Source organism: Gadus macrocephalus, chromosome 7 (genome assembly GCF_031168955.1).
Source record: "Gadus macrocephalus chromosome 7, ASM3116895v1".
Lineage (NCBI taxonomy): Eukaryota > Metazoa > Chordata > Actinopteri > Gadiformes > Gadidae > Gadus > Gadus macrocephalus.
The window spans coordinates 19173831-19190388 of NC_082388.1; the positions used below are offsets into that span (position 1 = coordinate 19173831).

General features: G+C 41.8%; 1 protein-coding gene across 1 annotated transcript in view; it reads right to left on the bottom strand.

Annotated features, from left to right (window-relative positions):
* Positions 1-16558, bottom strand: part of LOC132461778 (protein turtle homolog B-like) — an 84967-nt gene that overhangs the window by 46852 nt on the left and 21557 nt on the right. The window contains 3 exon segments of the mRNA XM_060057178.1: positions 1896-2047; positions 8666-8812; positions 15980-16174. Of these exon segments, the coding sequence (XP_059913161.1) occupies positions 1896-2047; positions 8666-8812; positions 15980-16174 (494 nt within the window).

The window sequence follows — 16558 nt, forward strand, 5'->3', positions numbered from 1 at the left end:
ATCAAAGACAGGAACATCGTGTACCAGGGAGAAAAAAATAATGGCCGCGATTGTGGCAGATCCCTGCCGTTCAACTGGGATGAAAAAGCAATACCATAAGACAGCACCAGTCCCGGGTGTTCTTGTAACTCAGCCACTCTCATGGATCCAAAAAAGAATACACATGGAAGCACCAAAGTTCATGGCACACACATTAGGCAGATTGCAGTGACATCAGCTCAAGCTCATCAGATGTCACTCCATCCGTGGGGAGTGAATGTGTTGATAGCACTGTCCACACACTACTGCTTAATGATATTTATGCATGAGAATGGAGAATATGAGGATGACAGACAATGGGTGGAGATGAGAGGAGGGGGAGAGCGAGATTTAGAGAGAAAGAGAGAGAGAGAGAGAGAGAGAGAGAGAGAGAGAGAGAGAGAGAGAGAGAGAGAGAGAGAGAGAGGGGAAGAGAGACATAGAGAGAGCGCTATAGTCTCAAACAATGGCGAGTCCAATTTAGATGCATAACTCTTTTGGAATAAAGTCATTTGAATAATTGATCCAGGGTCTGAGTATGGCTTATATTTCGGCATGGAGCAGGCAACAAGAGGCAGTAGATCTAAGCATCTCTACTGTAATTCTTTTTTTTTTCTGCTACTGCAATGCGCTCCTCTGTGTTTATTAATTTCCCCTACCCCCTTAATTAAAAATGAGGAAGAGCAAAGCTCATAGGAGCTTGCTTTCAGCATGGTCCCTTGTGTTTCAAATGACGGGAAAACTTAAACATGTTAGAACAGTGAAGTGGGAGGGATGGAGAAGACGGAAAATGTTTGTTCAATTCAGATCTATATTTGAAATTAATATTTAACGATACAGCCGGTACATGTAACGGAACCTCTAGTAGGGGAGCGGTTTGAGATAACACGAGAAAGAGGAACAAATGGTTTGAGAGACATTAAAAAGAGAAAAGGTTGGAATGGAAAGTTGACTTGAACGTACTGTGAGGAAAAATTATGAAAGAAAGATGGCAACCTTATATATTTTTAAAGCTACTTGTAAGGAGTGAAAGAGAAGGGTCTAATGTACCCCCCCTCCCCCCCCCACTAGTGCTGCAGTAACAAGTAAAATTCATGGTTAACATTCGAAAGTATCATGATATTTATACTATGGGATTAGGAGCTACATCTTTGTTATTAAAAGCTATTTAAAAAATAACCCATTTTGTCGCATTTTGTCATGCAGTATAAAACATTTTGAACCATATTTTCCATGTGGAAAGGTTACACTATATAGGGGAAATCAAACTCAACAGTAATTGATGAAGTCAATGACTAAACTGAATTCTTAAAGATGTCCTTTACTTGATAATTTTAGCCTTATTGGGGAGCAAGTAAAACCATTTTTTATCAGAGACAGCATTTCCTTCCTCCCTTAGACACACACACACACACACACACACACACACACACACACACACACACACACACACACACACACACACAAACATGCAGCTGCCCCCCCCGCGCCGCCCCCACCCCACAGACAAACACAAACACACACACACAAACATTTGTGTGTAACATTTCATTATTCACCCTCAACCAACAGACCCACAAAAATACACACCGGCACACAATGCATCCGGCTAACAACACTTAATCTCGGTAAAGGTGGCAGCTTTAAAACACACGCACACACACACACACACACACACACACACACACACACACACACACACACACACACACACACACACACACACACACACACACACACTCACACAAACACTCAAATCCATACCATCTAAAGTCTTAGGTCACAAAGTACGGTCAAGTACAGAACACAATAGCCCGTGAAAGGGCAGAGGTCAGCGTAGGATGGCAGTTGTAATTGGAAAGCAGCAGCTGTCCCACCTTGTACTTGGCACTGTTGACCAGCAGGTTGCCCTCGCGCAGCCAGCCCACGGAAGGCTTTGGGTTCCCAAAGGCCGTGCAGGTCAGGGTGATGCTGCCCCCTTCCTTGGCCTCCACATACTGCGGGGGCGTCTCCGTGAAGGTGGGCGGAGCTGAGGGACGGGGAGGACGCAGGGAAGACAAAGAAATCAATGTGTCGTATGTATGCTTTGGGGTTTTGTGTCATGAAGCAGAAGCATGTGGACAAGATAAAAAGCTATGATTATCTATGTTGTTGGTGTTGGACACTTGATATAAAACACGGATAGGTTTATCCGTGATTTATTACCTCTGGGATTCAAATGATCGGCTCTATAGCATTAGGAATAATGCTCCAACAAATTATTTAAAAACCATTTGTAAATCAACATTCAGGTATGCAGGTGCACCCCCAACATCTGTATGAGAAAATGTGAATATGGTTAAATACGTTAACTTGTACAACTGGATAAAGTGGAAAAAGAACTCCAAGCAGCCTGTTGTCAACGATTTCTATTTTGATACTGAAAGTAAAAACTACATATAAATATATATACTTTTATTTATAGATAGAATACTCAGTGGAAAGGTTTCAGAGTGCTTGTTCAACATAAGGTAATATACATGTTTTTTTCAAATGGAGGTCTATTATTGATTTTGTTTAGCTGAAGTTAACTCTTTAATTAAGCTAAGGCTAAACGGAAAAAAACGTGGATGTAGAATATGTAATTAAATGTTCCTTCCAAAAGAGTCAGAGACGAGAGATTGTGCATAATGATTTTCTATCCTGAATTGATTTGTTGTAATGCATATTTAATGTGAGTTTAGGTGATGTCTTTATTTATCTAACTGATGCATGTTTGGCTAGTCCACTAACATGGGTTTAATCCGTGCCAGTAGATAATAAACCGTTAAGAAACGTTTCATTATTCCTCTAAATTTGTAATTTTTATGTTACACAAAAAAAAGACAGAAGAATCATTTTTTACAGAAGAATCATTTTGTGCCTTAGAATATATTGAGCCATGATAATACAGAGCTGCTACATATTGCTAACCAAATCGACATTGATCTGTTCGTTTTAGTCAATAATAATAATAATAATAATAAACTTCATTTATATAGCACTTTTCAAAACACTGTTGCAAAGTGCTCAATCCGTTTTAGCTTCTGCCCAACATGCCACAATGCAAACCTACATGTCGACACCACAGCGGACAAGCCCATACGGTTATGATTGTCAGAAGTTCAACGGATTTCCTCTGTGCATAATTCCAGATTTATTTTTTTGGGGGATATATTTTCCCTGTATAATCACCTTAGGACCATGGCTGATCTGCTTACATGTACTAATCCGATAGCCTCTCAAATGCTATCGTGTCGTTCTATCTACAGTCATAAGCCATAGACCATACTGCTAATTCAACACTCACACTGATTACGGGCCAGGGCACCACACAGACCACAGAGATGAGGTCGGTAAAGAGATTCAAGTGTGATATGATTCCATTTATATGAAGTGAAGCTTTGATCGTCTTTTGTGTGAATATTCCTTCCAGAGAATGTGTTAACTGAATGATTTAAGGTTCGAACGGGAAGCAAGATATCACATCTCCCTGAGTTCACTTAGTTTAGTACAAGTTGAAAAATCCACAAACACAGTTTGATGCGACTGCTCTTTCAGTGGTTGTTAGTAGTGAACAAACAGAAACCCCCAGGCTTTTACTCCGATTTTTAATCCAATGAAAATAATCCCAGTGTGTGGCGAGCGTTCTGGTGCAAACTGGCATCACCCAGGTGGGAGCTACACACTGATGGAAGAAGATGACCCCCCCATCCCACACACACACACACACACACACACACACACACACACACACACACACACACACACACACACAGACACACACACACACATATGAACTCACTAACAGCACTGTTATAAACCTAGAAATTGCCTAGAAAAGCACTATATGAAATCATCATAATCATAATCGTCAACAGTGGACCACATTTGCAGATGCTAAACAGGAGATGGAGGTGAACCATCCCAATTCATTCACACCTCCATGTGCATTGGGCAACGTCGATATACAGTGTGTTTACACATTGAATCACAAGCCTTGTGATTCTTCTTGAAAGCAACCCCTCGGATTCTCCCCTGACCTAATCTCATTGTGAGTGACTCCCTCTCAAATTAGAGTCACACACGGCATCATTAAATCAAAATGCAATTGTAACGTGTAACGACTTGAGGATGTATCTTATACAGAAAAACGTTGAAATGAAAACGAATCACCATTATGCACGCGATAATCTTTAGAGGCAACACACCCAATAACACATCCTTTTACCCTTTTCATGGAATCGTTATGTTTGTCTTTCTGGTTAGTCATTTCAGTGTTGTCTTTACAAGGAGAACTGTCTAATTAGGTTTGACAGCGAGCGCAATTGCAATTGCACAAACATAGTCAAACCCTTCAGCATAGAGCTTTCTGCATGCTGGACGGCAAATCGTTGTTAGTACCGTAATAGGCTTTTTCGGTTTTTATTTGTAATGAGTGTTGTTTGTTTTTTGTTATGATTCAAATTTGACGGCCATGGAACATTCTGATAAATTGGAGGACGTAGAAAATTGCGGCTTGTCCCTGCATCAAATATTCATATTATTTTCAATGTTGTTTTGTTTCTGGTTCATTAAATGTCAGAGTCTTAGTCATTCAAATCGAGAATGGGGCCTTACTTCCTAAGGCCTCAAAATTACACAGAGCCAACCCATGACATCAAATAAACACGCCTCTGTTTTCCGTTTTATTATTCCGACTCATCTCTTTGTCACTCCTTTTAGCTGTCAAATCCATTTGATCCCCACGCATGAAATAGAGATCTGGGAGGATGGAGAGACGAAATTAGGCTTTCGGTTCGTCGTTACATACTCATTTAGACGCCGGTGAGAAAGATCTATATACAGCAGATAAGCTTTGTGCTACATTTGCTTTTGTGCTTTTCTTCCGGTCCTGTTAACGCACCTGAGTATGAATAAGTATCTAACTATGCTTGTCATGTCGAATCAATTAAAGGAGGCACATCTAAGTTCTATTGAACTTTGACCCTACAAGCAGAGCATAAGACAATGTTCGATATCATTTTTAATGCAGGATGTTGTTTGATTAACCTGTATGATCCGTATTTTAATGGCGATTGTTTTTGGTTTTTACAGTACTCAGGTCATCAATAGGTTAAGTCCTATTTATGGCAACAATAGCTACTTTTACCAATATTGTGCCGCATGTGTATCATTATCCTACATATTTACGAGTTTGATTACAGCTGTTAAATGTTACCTCACTCCTTGAGTGAGTGAATGTGTGAGTGAGAGGACTGTCATGCAGATTGTAAACTAAGAGCATGGATGGAAACATCTTCTTCTCTTTTATCCTGCATCCTGTTTGATCTTCTGTGGGAAAAGGCGTCCTTTTCTTTCTTCACTACAGCTAGTACCCCGTACAAGAAGTATTCATCTGCTCACCAAAAGGATGAGTTCTGTCTCTTATCTCAGTGGGGTATACAGTGGCACTACTAGTGTACATCCGTAATTAAGGAAACGAAAAAGCTTTTAAGTCCCAGGCCAGAACACATTAAATTAAACAAAATCCCTGTCCTACAGATGTATAAGGCGATCAGAATAATTCTAATACTATGAATTATGTCTTTCTAGTGCTTTTAATGAAATCATAGAGAGAATTATGAATGAAAGACGTTAACAGTTAATTGGATGATATTTGTATTTTTCATATTTTAAAATAAAAGTAGAAGTAGTTTGGGCCTAACTGCAGGGTTCTAGTAGACTAGAGCGCCCATGTAACAAGTCGATCTAGCTCTGCACAAGGCACTGGGGACAGACTGGCACTAGATCGGCACAAAGACAACCAAACAATTACTTTCAGCTGGCTCAGTGCAGGAGACAAATAAAAATCGACTTTGAAAATAAGTAAATAATAAAGACATGAAAAAATGTAATCTTGTTCGTCGCATTCAGAGGTGATGATAATGTCCTTCACAGCATAACGGGACATTCGGGGACTCAACTCTGAGCTGTCTAATCCTATGTGGGATAAGCAGTTGCCAGTGGTCATGTATAAATCTGTTTTCTGACCGTGACGCAGAACGAGCCAGAGACCTTTTTTATCCCTTTAGAGACCCTAACCTGCAGCCAAGAGACACACACAGACAGAGACAGACAGACAGACAGACAGACAGACAGACAGACAGACAGACAGACAGACAGACAGACAGACAGACAGACAGACAGACAGACAGACAGACAGACAGACAGACAGAGAAATAGAGAGAGAGAAAGGGAGAGAGAGAGAGAGAGAGAGAGAGAGAGTCATAATGAGAGAGAGACAGAGAGAGAGAGACAGAGAGATAGAGAGCGGGAAAGACAAACACATAGATACAGAAAGACAGAAAGACATACATTTATTTATATATAAAGATAGATAGACAGATAGACACAGTAAAAAGAGAGAACTAACGAAAGGAATTCATTACAGGGAAAATCACACTGAATGAAAATGGACAACAAATGCAAAATCGAGTAGAGACCAGCAGTTCTTTGGGGTATTTTGTTCACAGCAGGTCTGTGGCTCTGGCGCATCATCCAGCAGCATGGGGATCACGGAGGTGGTTGGGTCTATTTTTAAAGCGCAGGAAAAAAGACTTAGCCCCCTGTGAGTTGTGAACCCTGCTTCCTTCACATCTCCTCTTGTCTAGGCGGGCCCTGCTCTCTGAGGGAGAACTGGGTCGGCACACAAAGTTCTGAAAGCATCTTAAAATGTTTGGAAAGGAGAAAAAAAAAATGGAACCGTTGCGGTGCTTAAGGAGAAGCTGCCGTGTCACACTGCAACCGTGGGAACATCTTGACTCGTGGATCGTTTGTTCATCATTTTGGGGCGGGTAATGTTACATACTCAGCGGTCGCAAAGAACATGTCGTGTTCCCTGAGCGCCAACTACGCGCCACAAAACTTTGTTTCATTTTCATATTTTAGATTCTTGATAGCTATTTGTTTGCAGCATTTTATAGCGACAGAAGTTAACCCACCCTCATGGAATTGATGACTCGTTTGGTTCACAGCATAACGTAGCACGCCCTCCCACAACTTATTCATCACAAGCTGTTTCAACGATTACATACAGATTTTTTCAACCCTATTTTGCCATGGTTTAAGTGACTAATGCGGGCAAAAAAAATTTTAATGGGTTCGGCATTGCGTGAGAGCGTTGCAGCCATTGCACTCGTGAAACAGGCTACAATGTTACCATTTGCATCCTCTAAAAGTGCTTGTTTTCGCCACTGGAGGATCCTATTATTAGATTGCAGGGCCTGTATCATTACGGATATTTGGTCCAGGTTGAAAAATACAGAAGTCATCTTTTAACAAGCTCTGAGTTTGTCTAAAGTTGGAAAATTAAGAAGAGTAGGAAGCTGTTTCACGTTCCATTAATGAATGGATTATAACCCTGATCTGCTTATTGTTGGATTGGTTTGAAGCCTTCTGGCCCATCCAATTAGATGGATTCATACGCAGCATAACAGAACAAAACATTTCAGGATCCCCTTTTACTAAAAGAACAGAGGTCACCATCTCTATCTTTGGCTTTTAATACAAAGAGGAGCATGTCTATCCCAGGATAAAACCTTCACAGTGAGTAATATTACCTAACATGTTTCCTTTAGACACATCTAAAGGAAAATGACTACAAACCAGGCCACACCACTATATCTAACAAAACAATCCCATCACTACATTGAGGCCTCATCATGTACAGACCAAAGTTGGGAGCTGAGAGCAGGCTATCCAGTCAAACACCACTGATGGATATTACCTCATGTGCTGTGGGGCCACAAGGGGGTTGGCGTAGTCTAGTGTGTAGTTTACCATGGCAACCAGTGTACCAACCTGTGTCAGGACAACCAGACTCCCTCGAAGTGCTTGTCTATGTGTGCAGCGTGTGTGTTTGTTTGAAGTGGCGATATAAACGCTTCAACAGCAGGCTGAGTTGACTGTGCGTGTGAAAGTGCATACTGCCGCATATGTGGCTGTGGGCGTTCCTTGAGATGCTAAGTTTTGTGAGTGTACAGAACATTGCATCCCACTGACTGTTAGCTTATGCACATACCATAAGGGATGACTAATATGGATCTCAGAGCCCCGTTTCCTGGGTAATTTCTGACAGAAAATGCCACAATTAGTATTTATCCACTACTTGTGGACTTGAATGTCAGTGGCCCTTGGGAAGGTTAGCAAAAGGCTTCCAAAGCATATAGAGTATTTACTATGCAGTAAATACTATTAGAAACATAATGTCCTCTGGCTGTTGTGAAATACGCCAGGTAAGCACAGCAAAACATTGAAGAATGTGTGCAATGTTCAAAAACGTACTACTAATTACCCATCGTTGAGTGAACACCGAACATTACTGCCCGCCGCTCGGGGTGCAGTTCTAAAATAGAAGCAGTTTCGCTCCACGAAGATTCTGAGCGTTGCTGGAAGTTAGATCTTGGAGGCATTGGCTGGTGTCAGAACAGGGTGTATTTGGTCTTCATTTTTAAAACACACCACGATTACTTGCACACCTTTTGGTTTTTCATCGACCGTTTATTAGTCACATATATTTTTCCAGACACCCCGTATGGTTTCAGACACTGCATATGACAAGGCGGGGTGCTGGGTGCAGGGTACTTACCGTTGACGGTTAGATGCACCCAGCTGCCGTTGTTGAAGGTGTCATAATGCTGCTCGAGCATCAGCACCTTGCACTCGTACCAGCCCTGGTCGTCGGAGCGCACATTCTCTATCCGCAGGGAAGACTTGCCCTGCAGACTGGCTCGGCCTGTCGCGAGAGAGAGAGAGTGGGGGAGAGAGAGAGAGAGTGGGGGTGAGAGAGTGGGGGTGAGAGAGAGCGAGTTGGGTTGAGAGAAAGAGTTTGAGAAGGAGATGGGGTGAGAGAGAGAGAGAGAGAGAGAGAGAGAGAGAGAGAGAGAGAGAGAGAGAGAGAGAGAGAGAGAGAGAGAGAGAGAGAGGAAGAGAGAGAGGGAGTGAAGGAGGTTGAATGGATAGATAGAATCAAAGGAAGGAAAGGAAAGGAAAGGAAAGGAAAAGGAAGTCGATAAATCATGTGAAGAAAGAGAGAGAAATTGTGAGAAAAAGAAGAGAGAGGGAGAGGAGGGGGATGGAGAGAGAGAGGCACAACGATTAATCAATAAATCTATAATTTTCAACACATTCACAAATGTAAAATTACTCTCACCATCTGGACAAGGTATGTAGTGCAAAACCTGTGTGTAACTTGGACGACGACAAAAGAGGTTTAGGTTTAGGTTTAACTCCCCCTCAACCTGAACAGAGCTGTGTACTTGAGGATGAAGTTTGTTCAAAACTCTGGGTGACATATTGCTGACAATGCAAGGGAAAGGAATTTGCACCCAAAAGTTCTGCACTAAAATTGGATTTCTTTTTTGTGGGGCATGGAGAATGGGGATTGCATGTTTCTACCAATAGATTGCTGATATGTTTCGCGAACAGCAGGTGTTAGTTAACATGAGATTAAATATTCGCTGACATTAGCATGACTGATATCAATAAGGCAACACATTTTAATCAGTTTTTCGATAAGATTCTTCATCAAAAAGTTAGCATTCGTCAGGCAATAAGGCAGAATTGAGAGAATTATTAAGTAATAAGAACGGCTCAGGATATTGCAGAGAAAATAAATGACACCTCTCCACAAGAAAACCTGCCACTCAAGCCCTGCCTGCCACATCCTGCTGTCCCCTACCATGATGTGAGTGATGTTTTCCATTTAGACCTGTGCCAAGGAAGGTCATTACTTCCTGTGAGGCGGTACAACAGTGACCAACACAACAACATCACAGAGCCCATCGGGGTCACCTTCCATCGAGAGGGATCAATATTTTGAAATTGACTAGGACTACAGGAATTAAGGAGTAGCATTTTCCAAAGCATAAGGTGCTGTTGCCCCCGGGGCAATCTGGCACCCGGATTGTAGCAGATGGTATCTGGCAATATGGACGAGACAAAGGGCTTTCTGGCAGCAAACACCCGCTCAACGATAAAACGTTGGCATTATCAAAGCCTGACTATCCCTTATTAGTCCTTCTATCCTCTCCACTTAGGGAATAGTCCTGATTTATCTAAACCCCTTGCATGCTACTTTGGGTAAATAAAACTGTTATGTGTAAACATGGGTGCAATAAAATGTCACTCCAGAAGCCATGAGAACAATATAACTGTTCATAACACACAAATCTTGATTGGCTGTCAGGTGGTTAATTGGTTAATGGGTTTCTCCTGAACTCCTGGGGTTTCTGGTTCGAACCCTATAGGGTCGGACTATAACAATAGTTATTATAAGGGGTGCCGTGGAAGGTGCCAGTTGAAGGTGAGTGCACTATAGGTAAATGCAGTGGCTGGTGGATTGTAGTAGAATCACAATGTAAAATGCAACTGGACTGTAGTGGAAAACCCCACTCTCAAATAAATGACGGGCTTCCGTCTTATCATTTTGTTATAACACTGTGTGTCCGAGCGACAGCAAGCAGTGGAGGATCCAGTGTGCCATGGAAATTAGGTCTCAAGGCTTCAAAGATTTGCGATTCAACTTGCTGAGCAACGTCACGTTCAAGCTATTATTTCTTTGTCTGTTTGTGCGCGTTGCATAACAACAAATAGATTGTAGCTGTGATAAAAAGAAAAAGATAAAAATACAATTAAGTTTTTTAATTATCGACATTGGGAGCCTCGATTGATGTTTGAGCATTGAGTCCCACCAAAAAACTTCCATTGTCTTCATTCTACTTATATTACTTATTACATTATACTTATATATTATGCTGTTGTTTAGGAAATAATTCTGCAATGTGTATATAGCACCACAATGTGATGTATACATTGGACCTGCAGAACGGGAAACCACAACCATTATATGCGCTCTAAGTAGTCAGTACAAGACGGTACTAGTCAGTACAAAAATGTTGCCTAGTATAGAATAGCAAAGCCACGAAATGTTTTCTCAGTTAAAAAAAGAATGCTCAGGAAGAGACAATTTCAGACACCGGGGATGGTTGTCATCAAGCGTCAAACTAAATGAGGACAGGGTGAAATAATGTGGCAAAGTATTCCGTCGTACTGTTCAACGAGTTCCAGAAAAATAAACACATGGAGTTGCCATTTCATCAGGTATAAGGACCAATTTGATCCTTTATTTTGTGTACCATCCCACTCTGTGGATCAGAGACTACATCCCACACTGCTATTAAGCCCGGAAGAGCAATTTCTCATTTCAACTTTTAAATACACATAATGGAGCAGCAACGTTGACTTTCAGACACATTTTAATGCTCCAGGGATTCCCTCCCCCCTACACACACTCCCACACACACTTTCTTTCGGGGGGGACTAGATGATAAACTGTCTACTGTCACACCGCAAGGCCCATAGACACTAACAAGAATGTATTCACTGGCCCAAGAGGAAAGTCTTGGATTAGACCATGTAGGGACCTGCATAGGCCACACTTGAGGTCTGAACGCAGGTTGTGAGTCTGGATGCACATAATAAAGCTCTCACAGGGGATCTCCTGCACATGGACAGTGTCATCTGCAGGTACTGTCCACTATATTCTGACCCATATCCAAGGGGACAGGAATGTTATCAAATAGGAAATACTGGGAGTTTTTACCACTGAGAAATGACTAAAATAAAATGATGGTAATGATGATACAATATGCAACACAACCCTGCATGGACAAAGGTAATGAACAGCATATTTCATATTCAGATGCAAGGTTGCTAAATTAAGCTTGGGCAGATTTATGTTTTTTTCATTTCTTATTCACGAACCAATCTTTGAAGCAGCTCATCTTTCTAGATGGCAAATGCCCATTCAGTTGAAAGATTTATTTTCTCTCCGCTCACGCATGGCCTTTTCTTTCTGGGGTTCATTGTCTTTTCCGAGAGGCCGGATATAACTACCCCCTAGCCTCATCTGATAGTGTTTAACTTTGCTCTGTTTGAACAGAGTAAAATGAAGTAGCAACACAATCGTACGTGGAGGGAAGCGACAGCCCAGGGAGGCAGATAACCCGCAGCCAGCAGGACGTTCCTCACTCAGCTAATTAAGGAACAAGTCCAGCTGTTCGTCCACTAAAAAAATCTATTCAGTCAGCTTTCACGTCTGCGCGTCTCTTCCATCAACTCCCCGTTGTCCCCCAATTACAGCGCCTTGACAGACGCCCACTCTTCATGATTGACACAAACGAAGATGTCATGGCAAGAGTGGCCCAGGATGAAGGAGGATTGAAAGGGGTGTCAAGGTGCTTTAAGTGCTGACACTGTATCTATTTATTAGTGATGATGTTTCACCAAAGCAAGTACAATTCTTCTTTGTGTCATTTGTTTGCAACAGTATTTACAAGCAAATACAATGCACTGCAACGTCCATGGTTGAAATGTATTAAGACATGTGAGACAATATACAACTCCATAGACCACAAGCGCACGTTAAAAACCTAGTGAGAAATGCAGTACAACGGCCCCCTGAATGGTTAAAACATTTCGAAAATAACTGACTACAGCAGTCTGACCGGGTGGCCGGACAAAACTCGATATGGCACACTTTTTGAGAGGGAGTGACCGATATGCGAGTCCTGAGGGGAGGTGTCTGTAATAGTGGTACAGGGTGTGTTGTGTCTGAGGCTAATGTGTGACCCTTTCACCCTTTTCCGTCTAATGTGAACGCCACTGAGTGATTCTTGCTCCAGTCCAATGAGTTTCTACTCATGCGGATGATCTTGTTGTGAGGGGGTAGAGGTGGATGTTGCTCATGGAACCAAACCAGGCGGTTGTGCTCAATGTGACGGCGGACGGATAAAAGATCTGTCGAATGCTTTTCAGAGAAAAAGCAGTGTGTTCTCAATCATGTTTCGTTTCAGATAAATGACCGTCTTTTTGGGGCAGGTTAGGTTCGGCTCTATGCCTGGAACCAAATTTATAATGAAATGATAATCCTTGAAGGTTAGACAGAAAAGGGAGGTTGCAGATTTATAAGCTGTAGCAGATGTCTGAGAGGTCGCTCCTTTTAAATGTCACCATTTTTAGTTCTGGGAAGGAGTTTCCATAGGAGGACCGGACCAAACCGGGGCACCCACTAATTCAATATATGGCTTAGTAATAGTTCCACGTTGACGCAACGCAATGATCGTACAGTCGATTCGACACAGTCGTGACCTGTTTTGTTTCTGCGTCGGGTTTTAGTGAGCGGACCAATCACAGCCCTTTCTGCTGCGTTACCTCGACGCAAGGTTACAATTTTTGGGAGGCGCACGTCAGGCCCTTGTGGATCATGAAAGTAGGTTCCACAAGGACGTAATTGGTCCGGAAACCCCCTTGCGTTGCTTCCTTGAAGGGCCAAGCTAACCCCTTGAACCCACCACAGACCTGCCCCTTCCACATTGACCCTGCATAATTCTCTTTCCAGTATCTCTGAGCCCCTCTGTTTTTGTTAAGTTGCGATCTCACAAAAGGGACAATGACTTACAGAGACCAAGGGCAAACATGTTTCAGAGTCTGACAGTTTGCTTTGTGAACGCCAACTGCCGAAATGGTCATCCCGGAAATCACTTGTTCCAGATATCCTCCTAATCTAAAGGGATCACAATGCAAGTCTTTATGAGAGTTCATCCAAGCTGCCCTGGATCTCGACCTCTGTGTATGCTACAATGATGATGACGTAGAACTGTTGCGTAGAAGCTGGACGCAGGATTCCAATCTGCAGTACAGCTTTAAAAAGGTCATGTGACACAATACCTTCTTTCTAGTGTGCACAGTATTGTTGAGGTTAGCTGTACTTTGTAGCATTGAAAATTAATTAAGCTTTAAGCTTTTAATGGTGTCCAAAAAACACTGCATATGCATGTGTGGGGGGGAATTGATTGGCTTTCATAGCTATAATAAAGTGAGGAAATGGCTCATATTGTTGCTAGTTCATATAGATTTGAGGAAGACAACTGTATTTATCGTTTCTCTTATAACATAAACATCATTCTTGTCACCTTCCTGTGTATTACCAGCTGAGAACACTGGATTGGATTTTATTGGATTAATATCTTAATTTCAAGGTTTTAACTGAATTAAATTTAAATGCGACAATGAGCTAAATTCCAATGAACGTCAGAGATCCATGATAGATATAACACAAACAACCAGCTAATGCAATTGGGCTGTCATATTATTAATTTAGTGGTTAGACAAGCTATACCCACCTTGTCTTCTACTCTAAATATAAGATGGATGATAATGCATGTGCAAATATAGCTCTTAGGAAATCTGTAATTAACATAACCTGTTCTTTGCTTCTCTTGTCGCTGCCATTCCCTGTCCTCTGGCCCTCAACAGTTTGCTCAGGAAAAGTGAACATCTACGATAAACCCCCACAAGAGCAAATATGTGTTTTGCTTGACAAAATGGTGAATTATAGGAGGCCTAAAAGGTGTAAAGAGCACGTTAATGGATATGTACTCCTTTATCTGATGCAGACTCTGGCTCTAAGGCATATATTGATAGATGTCAATGTTTAAATGGGATGCTAATTGTAAAATGCAAAATAATGTGATTGATTAGAAATGGAATTCCGTGGATAAAAAGCAATTTTTCCCTTTAGTAATAGTTAGGGAGGGAAGGCACTGTGGCTTTTAATTGTGTTAAAGCTGTATTGTGCTTTTAACTAGCATGTGTCATGCACGAAACCCTTGAAACAAGCGAAAAACCAATCTACTGTTTTTTACCTATCGCTACATAGATAAATGAATGCAAAATGAATGAAAAACATATATAAAGTGTAAAGGTATTTTAGCCTCAATAATGAGTATTACTCACAACCACTGACACAATAACACTAACAATAACTTAAAAAATTGGCAAAGAGTTATCTGAAACATCATCCGTCAATTCCATTACCTTAAAGACAACATCGGGCCCCTAATTGTATGCATTGTTCTTGGTCCCATCAGAGCAAGAATTGGTTCAAGAAAGGAAACAATTTGAAAAAAAAAATCAAAGTAATGGGTTCCGGATGAACCATAAACAATTATAGGTAAAGAGAGTGACACTGGGGTATTGATGATACCACAGGGTAAGTGTGGTTGTGGTGTTGGAAGAGGTAATATTATCGGCCCTGAAAAAAGCACTGGCTTGTTTAAAGGTCCTGAAGGTACGATTTGTGCACTATAATTTGAGGTTAATTTGTTTGAAAGCAATCCTTTAGCTATTAGTGAGTGCAATGCTCACAGCAATGCTGTAAGAATATCTATTCTATCTGATTGTGCCTACCTCTGCATGCGAACATTACAATTGAATGCCGCTCCCGGGTAACTTCTGACCACTCAGGGCATCTCTTCCCTGATTATTACGGGGAATCCATCTTGCCTGTCAATCACATGCGTGCACACAGTGTTATCATTGCTAAACCACAGGTGCAGGAGGGAGGGCAGATTTTTTGGGGATTATTTAGAATATCTTGCTCTCTTGAGTCTTATCTGCTTCCAAATCATACAGACCACTGCTTTAAGGGGTTGACTAAAACCCGAACTGAACAAACCTCTAGTCAAATAAATCTATACATCTATCATTCAAAGACTAATCCTTGAACTGTAGAGATACCACTTCCAACTTCCAAACTCAGCATTTAAGGCTAAAAGATTAATATAAGTGGAGTCAAAGTACGTCCCCAATGACGGCAAGCTGAAAACGAAAGGTGTTAATGGTTCGACGATGCATTCAGATCCTACAACAATAACCTTGTTGGGGTTTTATTCAGAGATGAAAGTATCCGTGGTGCCAGTTTAATGTGAACCACAATGTCCGTCCCTTACACCATGTCCAAGCACAAGAAAACACCACATGCCCCTTCAAAAGCAAACGACCCTGCACACCTCACTGACATTCCCCAGGGGTGTTAAAGGAATAAGAGGACGGAGCTTACCAGCGTACTCGGGGTCCACATGTGGGGGGTAGAAGCGGAAGTTGATAAAGAAGGGGATGGGCATTCCATACTTGAACCACTCCACCACGTAGGGCTGACCGTTGAGGGGGTGGGGCACGTCGCATCCCAGGATGACGATGTCGCCCGCGCGCGCCGTCACAAACTGGGGCTCGTCCTGCACTCCGCGGGGGGCACCTGGGGTGAAGGCATTGGGGTTTCTTGGTCAAAATCGCTAGGGTTTGTTGCTCATACTCACAGCTGAAAGGGTTCTGGGTTCCTTCACCTCCAATGCAAGCTAACCTACAGGTATCTGTAAGCCAGCTGTCCCACCGCTACCTGCTCCATTTGAATACCATCGTCTGCCATCATTACATATATAATTGGCGCTATCATTATATTTTATGATTATTTTTATTTTAAGAATTGCAAGAATATGGATAAATATCACTTTTATAACGAATGAGAGGAGTGCCAAACATTTCACAGTATCTCAAGTGTCGCCCTCTGATATTTTTATGGTCCGTGGTGTATTGGTTATAGTTGTCGATCTGAGAAGCTTTTTCCACTGATTCATCCTGT